Source organism: Grammomys surdaster, unplaced genomic scaffold (genome assembly GCF_004785775.1).
Source record: "Grammomys surdaster isolate TR1022 unplaced genomic scaffold, NIH_TR_1.0 139, whole genome shotgun sequence".
NCBI lineage: Eukaryota > Metazoa > Chordata > Mammalia > Rodentia > Muridae > Grammomys > Grammomys surdaster.
In genome coordinates, this window is record NW_021604597.1 from 1,010,394 (window position 1) to 1,024,318 (window position 13,925).

The 13,925-nt window shown below is 38.3% G+C and overlaps 1 protein-coding gene across 1 annotated transcript in view; it reads right to left on the bottom strand.

Moving 5' to 3' along the window:
* The window catches only part of Slc7a11 (solute carrier family 7 member 11), a 68,493-nt gene extending 55,270 nt beyond the window's left edge, over positions 1-13,223 (bottom strand). The window contains exons 1-3 of the mRNA XM_028763668.1: positions 12,947-13,223; positions 8,750-8,876; positions 5,294-5,409 (exon numbers count right to left, since the gene is read on the bottom strand). Coding sequence (XP_028619501.1) covers positions 5,294-5,409; positions 8,750-8,876; positions 12,947-13,223 — 520 coding nt within the window. The remainder of the gene's footprint in view (positions 1-5,293; positions 5,410-8,749; positions 8,877-12,946) is intronic.
* Positions 13,224-13,925: the final 702 nt, after the last annotated feature.

A 13,925-nucleotide genomic window follows, 5' to 3' on the forward strand; every position in this document is an offset into this window, starting at 1 on the left:
CAAAGGTTTCTCCAAACTAGGCTTTTTTTCTGAGCATCTAGTATCTCTCTCATTAGTAGGTATGCCATATTGCAGTAGGTTCACCTCACTGACCCAGAGGTAACTACAGCTTAGCAAGTAAGGAGGCCGCCTGTGGAGCAGCCAGGAGAGATTCTCCATCCTATGTCTGAGCAGTGGAATTTAAATGTGCCTAAGCGACTTATCCAACAATATTGGATAGGGTCTTGATGTTTGGTAAACACAGGAACATGCTGAGCTTCTGACATAAACCATATATCTAAATTCTTAAATACACACACCATCTACCCATATCTTACTAATAAGATGTCTGTGCCAGTGCTCTGGCCCAAGTCTTCTTTTAAGTAACCATTCACTTCACACATGGGAAAAAATTGTTACTTCAAACTTTTACCAAAATGAAAATTCAGGAATAGGCAGGCTTTATTTACTTACTTAAGATGCAGTTTCCTAGAAATGAAAATGTAGCAGGGAATGCTATATCCATAAATTCTAGAAATAAGAAGCCCATTTTTGAAAGGAGTTGTATTTTAAAAAGATGTTTAGGGGAATCTTAAGAGACTGGTGCTGTGGTTTAAGGACTACCAAGTATTTCTTTCTGCACATGAAATCATTCACCGCTGTCTTTCATTTTGAAGAGAGATGTTACAGATTATTGGGTAGTCTCTCAGATTCCTATTCTTTCCGACTTCCGTCTTTGGAGCGCTTCGTGCTAAACTGATAAAACATACAGATGGTATATTTGAATGGCACATGATGAGATAAAGCTGGTGCCTCCACTTCTCTCTGCAGCCGCTGCTGGGTTGCTTTATCTTTCAGCATCCATTTCCTGGACGCACTGATTTCAAAAAGAACCTTTAGAAGGCAGAGGACCAGCTCTGTATCATTGATCTCGCTTTTAGGAATAGACATAACCAGCACTACATAAATGTAAACTATTATCTTCTGTCAGACATTGTGCAAAGACATCCATGGATAATGTTTGCCGATCCTCACATTTCTGTGACATGGTTGCTATTATCAGGCATGTATTTCATAGGAGCAAGGAAAACTCCAGGTTCTGTTTAACTTGCCAGTGTTCATATTCAGGCAGTAAGTATTAAGATAAGATTAGAAGGCTGCCAGTAGGTTAAGTCTGGAGCTCAAGCCTTTACCATCAGCTCACAGATGAAACAATAAGGAAATAGCTCAAAGGGTATGTGTGAGCTCACTGATACAACCAGTTTCCTGACAACTTGTGACTTCTCTTTTTCTTAGTTCCCAGGGAGTGTTCATGTCTGACTTAGGATCTCAGGGCACTTGAATTCGATATTTTATGGACAATTCTCCTGAAGGATATGGCTGCCACTCCTCAGCACTTGTATGTCTTGCTGTGCATATCTATCAAAGATTCAGCTTTATTTTGTTGTAATTTAGCTAATGGAGGAAAGGAGTAAAGATACATGAGATACACATGTACACACTATGATTGAATTGCCAACACAGACTAATCATATATTTACAATATAATTTGAAGGCTCCAGGAAAACAGAAACAACAGTAATATATTTGTAGAATTGGCTGGGCTGATTTGAGTTTGTCTTTCTCTGTGTGTACGTGTTTTCATGTGTTTGCACAGTGCATGTAGGCGTGCATGTGTATACACATATTAAGAGGCCAGAGACAGTTGTTGACCATCTTTCTCAGTCATTCTCCACATTATTTTGGAGATAGGATCTTTCAATGAACCCAGAGCTCACTGACTTGGTCCTGAAGGCCTTCCAGTCTCTAACATTTCAGTCCTGGGATTACAGGCTGAGGGTAGGTCTTTGTGCTTGCTTAGCCAACACTTTACCTCCTGAACCATCTCTTCAGCCCCTAGCTATTTTTCACAATGATATATAAATGCCATTTTCTTTGTTCCTCTTGATTACTCCCACAAAGGTTAATGCTGTGCAATATGACTTTATCGCTGTAAAGTTAACCAGCAAAGGATATGAGGCCCAGAGAGATGTGCTGAGGAATGACACGGTAGATATCATGACACAAGAAGAAAGTACTTTTATAATAGTCCACTTGACAATAGTTTTCTTTAAGGTTCATATTCCTCTTGAAATTATGCTTCTTTAGGGTTCAGCTTTAGAGACCAGAACAATAGACTCAACATTTTAAATACTGAATATATGTCTCCATTCCTTCAAACTGTAAGAGTTACGAAGCATGTTATCTTCCATAGAAGGTTATTGATCATGTCAGAATTGTGCTTAGGGACATAAGCCAAAGACAACTTACAAGATTTTCCAGTTACACTTTGACATACCTAATTTTTTTACTAAGATGGACAGAATTTTGGATAGACACAAGTGTCTCATGCTTATCATTGGCCATAAGTGGGGTTCTTTGAAAAATGAGAGTAAATTAGCATTTAGATAAATCTTTCCCCCCCACTCTGCTGATATCTTTCAAAGGGTCTGTTAATATTTTACAAAATTTTAAACTCTTTTGAAGTTTGACCTTTTTCTATACTAAACTAGAGACTTAAATTCCTCATTTCCCTCAAGGAACTCAGGGAAATAATTTATGCAATTAAACTCTTAGTTTCTACGTCTCCACAACCTTTTCCTGTAACAGGCAAAACACCACCTATATCTACTTTGAAGAATAAAGTATGTGAGAGACTTGCCTCCAGGAAAATTTCTCTTTTTCCATCCTCTTCGCCCTGTTGTTCCATTAAAGCTAAATTCCTCTTAAAGGCCATTTGACTTCTTCAATTAATGCATTGCCTTAAATTATTTCCCACTGAGACATGAGGATATTCCCATTTCTCTTTCAGTACTTCTGAGCTTAGGAACTTGTTCCCTGATCAGGATCTGTAGCTTATGTCAGAATTTACAAACTAATATTTATAACTTGTGGCAAAAATAGAAGGAGACATAAAGAGTCCACCAAGCCTCCTGGCTCTTCCCTACCCATCCCTCCACCAAACTGCAAATGTGAGCCCAAGCACAGCTTAGTGAACCTTTCTTGAAATTGCTTTAAAGGATTTTTTGGGGGGGGACTTAACATTTTGAATTTCATAAAATACTAATGTCTCCTTTAAAAAGGCTAAAAAAAAAGTTGGGCTTAATAAGAGAATCATCCAGACTTTCAAAGATAAATTATAAACATATCTTCATTATTCATCTAATATCTTGATCAAAGCAGGTAAAAATTGTGGCTTTGTAAATACCTTCATAGCAGATAAAAATCGTGGTTTTGTAAATATCTCCACATCAGGGTTTGCTTTAAGATCTTTGCTTATACCTTTTGGTTAGTAGCATGTATTATTAGTCTATGGAGTTCTTTAAAATACTCCTTTTCTCTTCTCAGTCTTCATAAAACAACTGTGATGTGACATGGTCTCATTCGGGGAAAGAGAATATGGCAGATATAAAAATGGCTTAGTCCAACCCTTTCATGCAACCTCAGAGTCATCAAGAGCTTCCCATGTTCTTGATGGGACTCTTCAAAATCTTAAAACTCTGATATAATTTTATATTTCTACAGTCATTCAAGATACATTGATATTTCATCAGCATTTTATAAATCGATAAAATAGAATCATAAATAAGTTTAACAAATCACATAACCAAGAAATCAGGACTCTTTATTCCAACTCCAGGTTGTAGGTCTCCAGGGAATTATAACCGTTGTGTGAGATGATTCAGCACATAAAAGCTCATGGCGCCAGTTCTAACATCTTGTCTAGCAGACTGTATCTTTTGACCACTAATCTCCCTTCTTCCTGAGTACTGAAGCCACCTAAAACTTTGGTTTAACAGGTCACAAACTACAAGTACTTCTACTACAGTAAAAAGAAAATCCTTAGACTTCTTCATACAAAGACAATCAGTAACAGACAGCTACTAAGCACAAACAGGAAAGCTAAGCAGTGTGGAGGGACTAGAGATGTAGCCTTGTAGAGGTCCCTGGTCTCTGGGGAATTCTGGTGACATTTCTCTACAGAAGTATAAATATTCATCACTAGCCCTGCATTCTTAATAAGTCACAGTCATCATCACAAATACTCTATATACGACTGAATCCTCACAGCCTCCCCAACACTGGTATAATTATCTCAGGAGAATACTGAGATACAGAGGAAGTGAGGCCATTTGTCCCTAGGTATTCCTAGGTCTGTGGAATTTTAACTGCCCAGAACTCCAAAATGTCTATGTTGAGTCATTTCCTTTGTCTTTCTAGAGATATCACAGAACAACTGTGTGTTTAGGATTCAGCTATTTAGTTCAGACATCCACGTCTGTCATACCAGAGATGGTTTTACATAGAATCACTAGCACTTTGTTACAGACTAGCCCCTGGGCCATCTGTTGTCAAATGTGAATTGATCTTCGTGTTATTCTAGTAAGGCACTGTGAAGCAATTGTCTAACCAGTCTTCCTGAGTGGGAAATTCCTGTGTAGCATTTCTGAGGTTGTTAAGTGTAGTTAGCCATGATCATATGGATTCAGACAACAACAGCTCAATCAGCAATTATTACCCTATTCCATGAGATTCCAGAATGTTACAGGAAATGACCATCAGATGTGGCTCCGTATCACTATGTAATCTTGTACATGTTCCTCTTTTAATTTCCTCTGTTTCTTTAACCTCTAAAAATCTATGCCCATTAATAATAATAATAAAGTGAACAACTTCCTAATTTGTAGCCCATAGAGAAATCTTCTAGCTGAGAAAGGCTACTGACTATCAAATCTTTAGGAAAAAAAAATCTTATCATAGCCAGAAATAGGTAGAGAAAAATGGTAACCCTAAGGGCGACAGCTAATATCACTGTAAACTACACAAACACATCACATACACTCATATAAACATATAAACTCAAGTAAACTTAACCGCAGCACCATTCATGAGTAATAATTCAACGTGTCACTGGGGTGAGGTGATTTCCAACACAAAAACAATTCCTCAGAATAGTTCTTCATCCTGAACAGTACCTTCTGATGCACAACCCATTTAATGTTTTACCAAGGAAGCACTTTGGGTTCATCTGGTTTAAGAGATCAGTCACCACATCTGTTGATTCAATATACAGTTGGCATACATTGTAAGAGCAGAGGCTACTTCAAACCTTGTGTTCCTGTCTCTATTTTCCCACACAGATTGAGAACTGTAAGCACAAAACAAACAAACAAACCCACAATTTAGGGGATACCATGCAGAGACTCTAAAGAGAATTTGCCTCCAATCACGTTGTTACATTGCTTGTCTTCTCTGTTACAACTCTAATACTCACTGATGCCCACAGCTGTTACGAGCTTGATTGCAAGTTCAGGAATTTCACATTGAATAAAAAATGGTTCCAGAATGTAGCGTCCAAATGCCAGGGATATCACAGCAGTAGCTCCGGGGCTGGGAAAGAGTATATTTAGGTTAACTACAGGAAACAATAAATAACATTTTTGCTGATCTTCAGATCTTAGTATTTAACATGTGGAACATATTTAACATGAAAGTCTATCATGGTTAGAGCTTCATATTTCATTAAGTTGCCATACACTCCAAATGCAATATTGTCTACACTAGGAAGGGCTAATTTGAAAGAAAAAAAGAAAAAAGAAAGAAAGAAAGAAAGAAAGAAAGAAAGAAAGAAAGAAAGAAAGAGGGAGGGAGGAGGGGAGGGAAGGAGGGAAGGAGAGGGAAGGAGGGAGGGAGGGAGGGAGGGAGAGAGAGAAAGAGAGAGAGAGAGAGAGAGAGAGAGAGAGAGAGAGAGAGAGAGAGAGAGAGAAGGAAACTTGTTGAAAATTAGTAGTTAGAAATGTTTATGCCAACATGTCTAAACATTTAATATTGATTCTTAGTTTCCTAGTAAAAAGAAACCTCAAAGCCAAGTGAGTAGTCTTATTTTCTTAAGAATATTTATTTAGAGAGAATCACAGAATAAGAAGACAAAAATCAGCCTGAGAAGATAGCAGTACAGACAATAATAAGTCATACCCCTTGAGTTCTTCAAAAGGAAAAAAGGAATATTCCATTTCATCTTAAATATGAGGGCATATTCTTGCCACACACAAGGAAATCCACAAAATTGCTTAACATCTCAAGCAAGAGTCCCTTTCAGCTTCTCTTCCTTCTTGTGGTTAACACCTAGGCCTGATCCCTGGATCACCAGAGACCAACCCATATTACCTGTCTCCATCCTTGATCTCTTACCTCCAGTCAAAACCACAAACACTGTAACTTTCCTTTCTCCCAAGAGACTCCTGCCTCTAAAGGGGACATTTTGCTGTTCTCTATCATTTATAAAAGTCTTTGATTTCTAACCCTAAATCTGGTAGCATCATTTCAGTATCCTTAAAACATGCTCTGACCGTGGTCAGGTCTTGCACACACAAGCTTCCCAGGAACAACAACTGAATCACTTCTACCTAGAGCCATTTCATATAGCTACTGTTTGTACTTAGTATCTGGTTTTAGTCTAGGTCCAGGGAAGTGACACCAACCTTCCCTTCATCTAAGCATCCTTTTACATAGCACCAAGCCTGTCCCCTCCACACTGTTTATTACAGTAGGGTTTTTATTCTAGTTAAGGTGAGCCCCAGATTGAAATCCAATCTTTCTGCTTGACTTTGAAGTCTGTGGAAACAACACTATGTCCATCCCAATAAGAATGCTATCCCAGTGCAATGGTGAGCACAGCATCTGTTACAGTAGAAACTCAATAGGTATCGAACATCATGTGACTACATGACCTCAACTTTAACGTCCCCATCATGTTCTGTTGAGTGACTTTGCTTGGATTAGTTTTTCAGATTATTTATGACAACACCGACTTAATTTGAAAGTATAATTTTAATGAGAAGCATTTAGATATCATGGATATTACTTTTAGATATCATGAGAAGAAATGAATTTATATCCCAGGGAATGATGTCCTTCATGTAATTTGCTATTTTGCTAGTTTGAAAGACTATCCTAGGGAATACAACCATATTCAAAACTTCTAGGATTTTTTTTTTTTAGGTAACATGGCTATGCACATGCATGCACTCATGCATACACATGCATACACACACACACACACACACACACACCATATAATAGTACTTTCAAAATTAAGGTGCATCTGATTATCAGCTGTTTAGGAGCATGAATTGTGGCTCATTCCAATTTAGATCTCTTTATCTTGCTGTTTGCCACTCGGCAGCAATTTGCAGAACGATAAATTAATGAATGGGTACCATATCTGTCCAGTGCAAATGGAATGATCATGCTGCCATAGCAACACTGAACAATTAGCTAAAGTTACACCACAAATGCATGGATGAAGATGGAGTAAAGATGAAGGACATGAGGCTGGGAAGTTCAATAGCCTGACAGACCAGCATTCTACAGAAGTGTTCTTATTTTGATGCTGTGAATGTTACATTCAAAATAACATAATCTTGGGTTTCCCAACACTTGTTCAGAAAGAATTAGTATCTAGAATACACAGGGTACTGACGTAAATAGTATGAAAGTCATAAAAGGTATAAGACCTGTTCTCACATACTTGAAATGCTTATAATTCTAATAGGAAAATACTAATAGGTAGCTAAAGTATTACAATACAAGGTGTTGAATTCAATGTCAAGTTATGTGTAGAGGCCATTTTCGTTTTTCAGAAGAATTAAGAGGTTGAGAGATGAAAAAGTACCACAAACTAGGGATAAACCAGAAATTATATATATTATATATACTATATAATATATACATACAAAATAAACTTTGAAGAGTACATATGATTCTGATGACAGAGAGAAGTACAGAAGTACATCCCAGATAGAGAAATCTTAGGAAAGCCAAAAGACAAAACAAACACTTTTTATCGTCATTAACACTAGCAATTTCTAAGCAACAAAGAACTGTTGTTACTAATGAAGCCTGCACTACTCTGAAGTTCGCTATTAACACCGTAACAATTGTTAGATACTTAGAGCTCTGCTTGTCACTTCTGTTAGTGGCAGAATGAGAACTTCGTTGATATTTTAGTACTCTGAGTCTTCTGTTTACCGGAGGACAAGGTTCCCTAATGATTTCTAATGAACTCTGTGATCACAAAGTACAAGTCACATCCCTTAAAGCACAAAACACCTGTGACACAAACTGTACGTGTGACATCACAGACTCCTCACAATGTTAAGGGAAATTTGCTATTCAGAGTGACTTGGCACTATTTTGTGCCAAGAGAATCAGGAAGGGGGGCAGAGCCTTACAGCAGTACAATCAAACAATTTTTGCAACTGCAAATCGTCGGTTTGTTTAACGTGAGGAAATGAATCACTCATGCTGTGTTAACTTGATTTTTTTTTTCACTATTTGTAAAGCATAAGACTTGATAATACACTAAGTTGTTTGGCACAGACATTTCTTAGTCGTAAAAGTTAAATGTCCTGATGACATAATCAACAACAGCAAAAAAAAAACCACCTTTAATTCCTAACACATTATATCGTGTCTGGTCAATCCAAGGTGTAATTTATCAAAGTGAATTTTGAAGATTCCCCTCATCTCAGATAAATGCCTTTTCCAGAAAAACATATATCTATAAAAAAGTTGGAGTTTAAAGAAAACTTTTTTATGTATTAGAGTCTGTATTTTTTCAACAAAGTCACATGACACACATTTGTAATTAGTTTAGACAGCAAAGATGATCCAGGAAAGTGATGAAATGAATAGGTTTATTGTCCCTGAATTGTTTCCATATCCTTACCGTATTACAAGCAGTTCCACCCAGACTCGAACAAAAGCTAGCAAAGGACCAAAGACCTCCAGAATGTATGTATAATGGCCACCAGATTTCTTTATGCTCGTACCCAACTCAGCATAGGACAGGGCTCCTGTGAAAGGTGATAATAAAAAGGCACAAAATTTACACAGCATCAAGTAGTCATGTGATAGAAGCAACACATCATTGTTTGGGTTGCATGATCCGTGGCTACTTCCTTTGGTCAGAATGACCTTCTTCATGGGAATAGTTGTCATCTCTTGAAACATATCAAGTTCCTCTTTTAACTTCCTCACACTTAAGACCTACCTCAAACTAATAAAAAAAGAAATGCCAAGAACTGGAAAGATGGCTCAGCAGTTAAGAGCACTGGCTTCTCTTCCAGAAGACCCAAAACTCAATTCCCAGCATCCACATGGGGACTCACAACAATCAGTATCTCCAGTTCCAGGTGATCCAATACCCTGTTCTGGCCTCCCTGGGCACCAGGCATGTGCAGAAGCAAAGCACTCATACACATAAAAGACAAATAATATTAACTGAAAAAAATGTAAGGAAAGAAATTTTGTTTGAAATAGTACCTACAAACATGATTCAGAATTTGTGGTCAGAAACCAGAGAAGAAAGGGAAAAGAGACGGCAGCCGGCCATGATACTGACCTATTATTTAAATAACAACACCATCTTATACAAAGACAAGGTACTCACTCAAACTGACCTCACTGTGGTATTTTAATAAAATTTAATAAATAATGTTTCTGTGCAAATTAAAATATAGGTTATCTGTTCTCCAGGAAAGAAGAGACTACCTGTTGTGTGAGACTTCAGTTAATAGATGCAATATACTTTGTCAGCAAAATGAATATGACTCGATTGTTCTGTTCCTAGAAATGGTTATTCTGGATGTTTTTAAAAAGTACACATATGCAGATAAAAAAAATGATTCTTTTAAAACAGAAATTCCGTAATCTATAGTCATGTATGTAATGAAAATCAATCATTAACTAAAATGTGAGTGTAACACTAGTATAAGATTGGGAAAGTTATATTTAAAGTCCTCAAACCCTAAGTTTCACACCCTTTGAAGTGAAAACATGAATTTCATCTCGTTAAAGCATCTGGATGTAAAGCTGGGAAGGTGAACCACAGATAGGACTGACTCTGACACAGCAAACACACCACATACTTTACTTACCAATAGCTTCATAGTTAATTAGGAAAGACATGAAAAATGAATCTTAGTTCCATCCAAAAGCCAATCAATCCATCAATCAGCCAATCAATCAAACACCTGTGTCTACATCACTTAGTGCTCAACGGTAACAGGGTTTCTGCCCAAGCACCTAAAAAAGAGGCTCCACACATGGAAAGTAATTGCTGATCAGTAGTGTCCCCTGTAGAATGCTCAAAATAAATATAATTTGGAAAATTCGAGAAACCTGAGTATCACTCTGTCAGGCTGACCTGGAGCTATTTTTAAAGAGTGAACAAATGAGAAAGGACACTATGACCACACCCCAGACTCATCTTCTGAGACAAGACTCCATCCAAAAGAACAATCCAAGCACTTCTGCTTTCCAATGCTCCAGATACTAAAGTGATAAAATTACAAACAGTCACTCGAGTACTTCATTAACTTAGATCTAATGACAACTAGCAAGCTTCTTTTGGAAAAAAATGGACATCATGTTGGTAGGTTGTCCAGAAAAGCAACCAATATAACCTTGTTATTGGAAAGACTCTTAAAGACCTTGGAATTTACTGTCAGGGAATCAATGCTCAGACCTCTGTACACTTTACCCTATGTATACATTGAGTTCTGGGGGGAATGGAATTTTCATTTAAAGGTCTCAAGCTCCATAACTATATGCCCAGATGAAAAGAAGTTCAAAGAAGGCTATAAAAGTCCATGTGTTGACCTAAGTGCTCAAAAAGTTGTAAACCAAACACAGATGCTGCTCCCCTTCCAGAGGGGTGACCTTGCCCCCAAAACATGGTACATTCTAAACACCAGTCAGTGGGAACTGTATATACCACACATAACACTAGGCACTATCCTACACACTTGTCTGGAGCTAGACAACATCATCCTACAAAACTTCATGTTATAGTTTTAAAGATATATCAAATAATTTATTGAATAACCAATTACTGTCACCTAAAGTAAGCTTAACTGTAAGTTTAAAAAAAAAAAGCTATCACATGCTGAACCATCTTAAGTTGGGTACCATCTAGGTTCACATTCTTGACTTGAAAATACCTAGACCCTTGAGTTCTGGAGCTTTAATAAAAGAAGAATTTTCTCCGTATATTTTTCTTTGCTTCTTATTTGTAAAGACTTGGTGATAAAACGCTCCTAGTAATTTAAGTAGCAGTAACATGAGAGAGTATCTCTGAAGTTGGCAGTCAAACACCCACTCCAGGTTACATCACACCCCCTTAGCTCTGTAGTTTCCTGAGCTCCCACCAAATATGGCGGACTTATGTATAGGCATATGTTCACGGTACAAGTCAGTGTGCCTTTAACTAGCTCAACATTCCAAGTATTTTATTTTACAGCATCTGAATAAGCATTGATTGTGTGTGAAAATCAAATCACACAGTGAGAGCTGCCTGTGTGTAAGTATGCAAAGTTCAAGGAACTGGTTGTAGTTTTTCTGATTAGATATTGATTTATTCTAAATATATCAAGTACTGTAAGATGCTTGAAGCCTGAGGGTACACAGTCATTTAAGATCAACAATTGAGTTTCTTCTTGCTTATCTGAACCTGCATATGTCAGAACCACTTTAATATTAATAATGATAAGGATTCTGTTGGAATTTTTAATAACTGTATTACTCCAAAGAATGAAGCAAAGGGACAGCTGTCACCAAACATTTCATAAAGCATAATCTATTCACATAAATGATGTTGCCAAGTTCTCCAGATTCTTAAAGTAATCTCTTCATAGATTTTTCTTTAGCAAGACTGCTTTCAAAATTATTTGAAATGCCTCTTTCCTAAAACCAGGTATCTGAGTTCTCTAGGTAGGAAACTTTCCCCAATCGGTGATTTAAAGTATCACAATACCTGAGCTGAAAAAAAATGAATGGAACAAGAGTTAGCACTTGGTTCCAGCAGAACTTGGTTCTGGGTTAACAAAGTAACTTTCAAGTGTAGGCTACTTTGGAACCAAAGTATTGCCCCATAATATAAATAAAATTTTAAAATAATTGACCATTCACAGGTTTCTGTGACCTTTACAATGAACTTAGGAGAGTTTTATGTTGATTTGCCCTCCTGATCAAGGACTAATTATTTCCTCTGCAATATTAATCCTCAACCCAGAGAGACATAAATTTTGAAGAGAAAAAATACTAAGCATAGTAATACCACTTCTGGTCAGATGAACTTTATTGAATGGGCCGAGAAGGTATCTGTTTCCCCAGAGACATAGTAAAATACAGATGAAGAAAACAGATCCGGGCAAGGAGGGAAGACTGACACCCAAGTGAAGTTTGAAAACTAATACTGAGAATTTTTTTTAAGGCATTAAGAAAAAAGCATAGGAGAAGAAAGCTCAAGCCTTAGCCCTTGTACCGTTTACTGAGACGGAGTCACATCCAACACATATCTTCCCAAGGACTTTCGAAAGCATAATATTAGAAACGGACAAGCCCATGAATTAAAAGTATTAAAAAGGGCAAAGAATGCCACCCATTTATTTAGATAATAAAAGGCCTGTGACACTGTTCTGAACGTTCAGTTCTGCGTGTAAATAGGCCATCCGGGCTGCACCTCACAGGTGTTTCACCCAGCGAGCCAGCTGCCAGAAATCCGCTCTAAGCATGCCTCACAAAACCCAAGCCCTCTGCACGAAAGGCTTGCTTGGTTTTCTGGGTCATCAAAGTTAGTTTTTTTGCTCTCAGCAAACCAGGAAAAAAAAAAAAAACAGACTCAAAAGGGAGGCTGACTCGGGCAGGAAACTAGAGTATAGCCTGCAGGAAGGAATCTGAGAAGGTTCAGTCTTGTGCCAACAGTGGACTATGTGTTTGGGTAGTGCACATACCTGAACAACAACAACAAAAATTCAAAATATTTCCTGTAGTATTTGTCCATTCATTTACTCCTCAGAAATAACTCTTCAATTTCCCAGAGAGCCACGCAGCCACACCCCCACCAGAGAAGAAGCGCACTCACCAAAAAGTGACAGTACTCCACAGGCAGACCAGAAAACCAGGGACATGCCCACGCTGCCCGTGTTCTGGAGTATGCCTTTGGGGGAGATGAAGATGCCTGATCCGATGACGGTGCCGATGATGATGGAGACCCCCCTCAGCAAAGTGATCTTCTTTTTCAGAATCACCTTCTCCTGCCCAGGTGGCTCTTGGTCCCCCATGGAGGGCAGCCTCCCGCTCACATTGCCCTGCAGGTAACCTCCTTTGGAGATGGTGGCCACAACTGGCTTTCTGACCATGGCAGTGTCACACCAGAGGAGGGGGGATGAAAAAGAAAATAAACGGGGGGAAAACAAAAAAAAACAAAACAAACAAACAAAAAAAAAACTTTGAACTTGTTTCTCTAGAGGTGACTGATCACTGTTCTGTCTTGTCTTCCCCTTTGCTATCACGGACTAGCTCTGCACTATTGTGTCCACAGGTGAAAACTCAGAGGTGTGTTTCAGCCGTCGCGGCTATATAATTACTCCTCTTAGTCCTCGGAGCACCTGTATGGCACAGGCTCCAGGAGCAGTCAGTTAGCTGCAGCCGCAGCGGCTGCTGCCCTATCATTACACACCAGCTCAGCTTCCTCGTGGGCTCCTATTTAAGCTACCGCCTGTCACACCAACTTACTGGGCTGCATGATGATGCAAATTCTCCAGGTTTGCATCAGCCACATGAGAAAGCTCAAGCTTGAGAAAGCGCCAACATTACTCAGCTTTTTTTTTTTTTTTTAACAGTAGCAGTGTGTTGCTCAACGGATCCAAAGCATTTCCCAGAACAAAGCATACACTTAAAGAGGGGCTTAGCCAATCCAGAAGAAGTAAACAGGGAACTGAGAATAGACACTGTCCCGGTGACTTTAAGCAGCTCTACTCTCAGAGAGAAAAGAAATTGGAAAATGAAACAGAAAACAATTACTTCGTTTTAAGGAGTTGCTTCTTAACTTTAACGCGTGC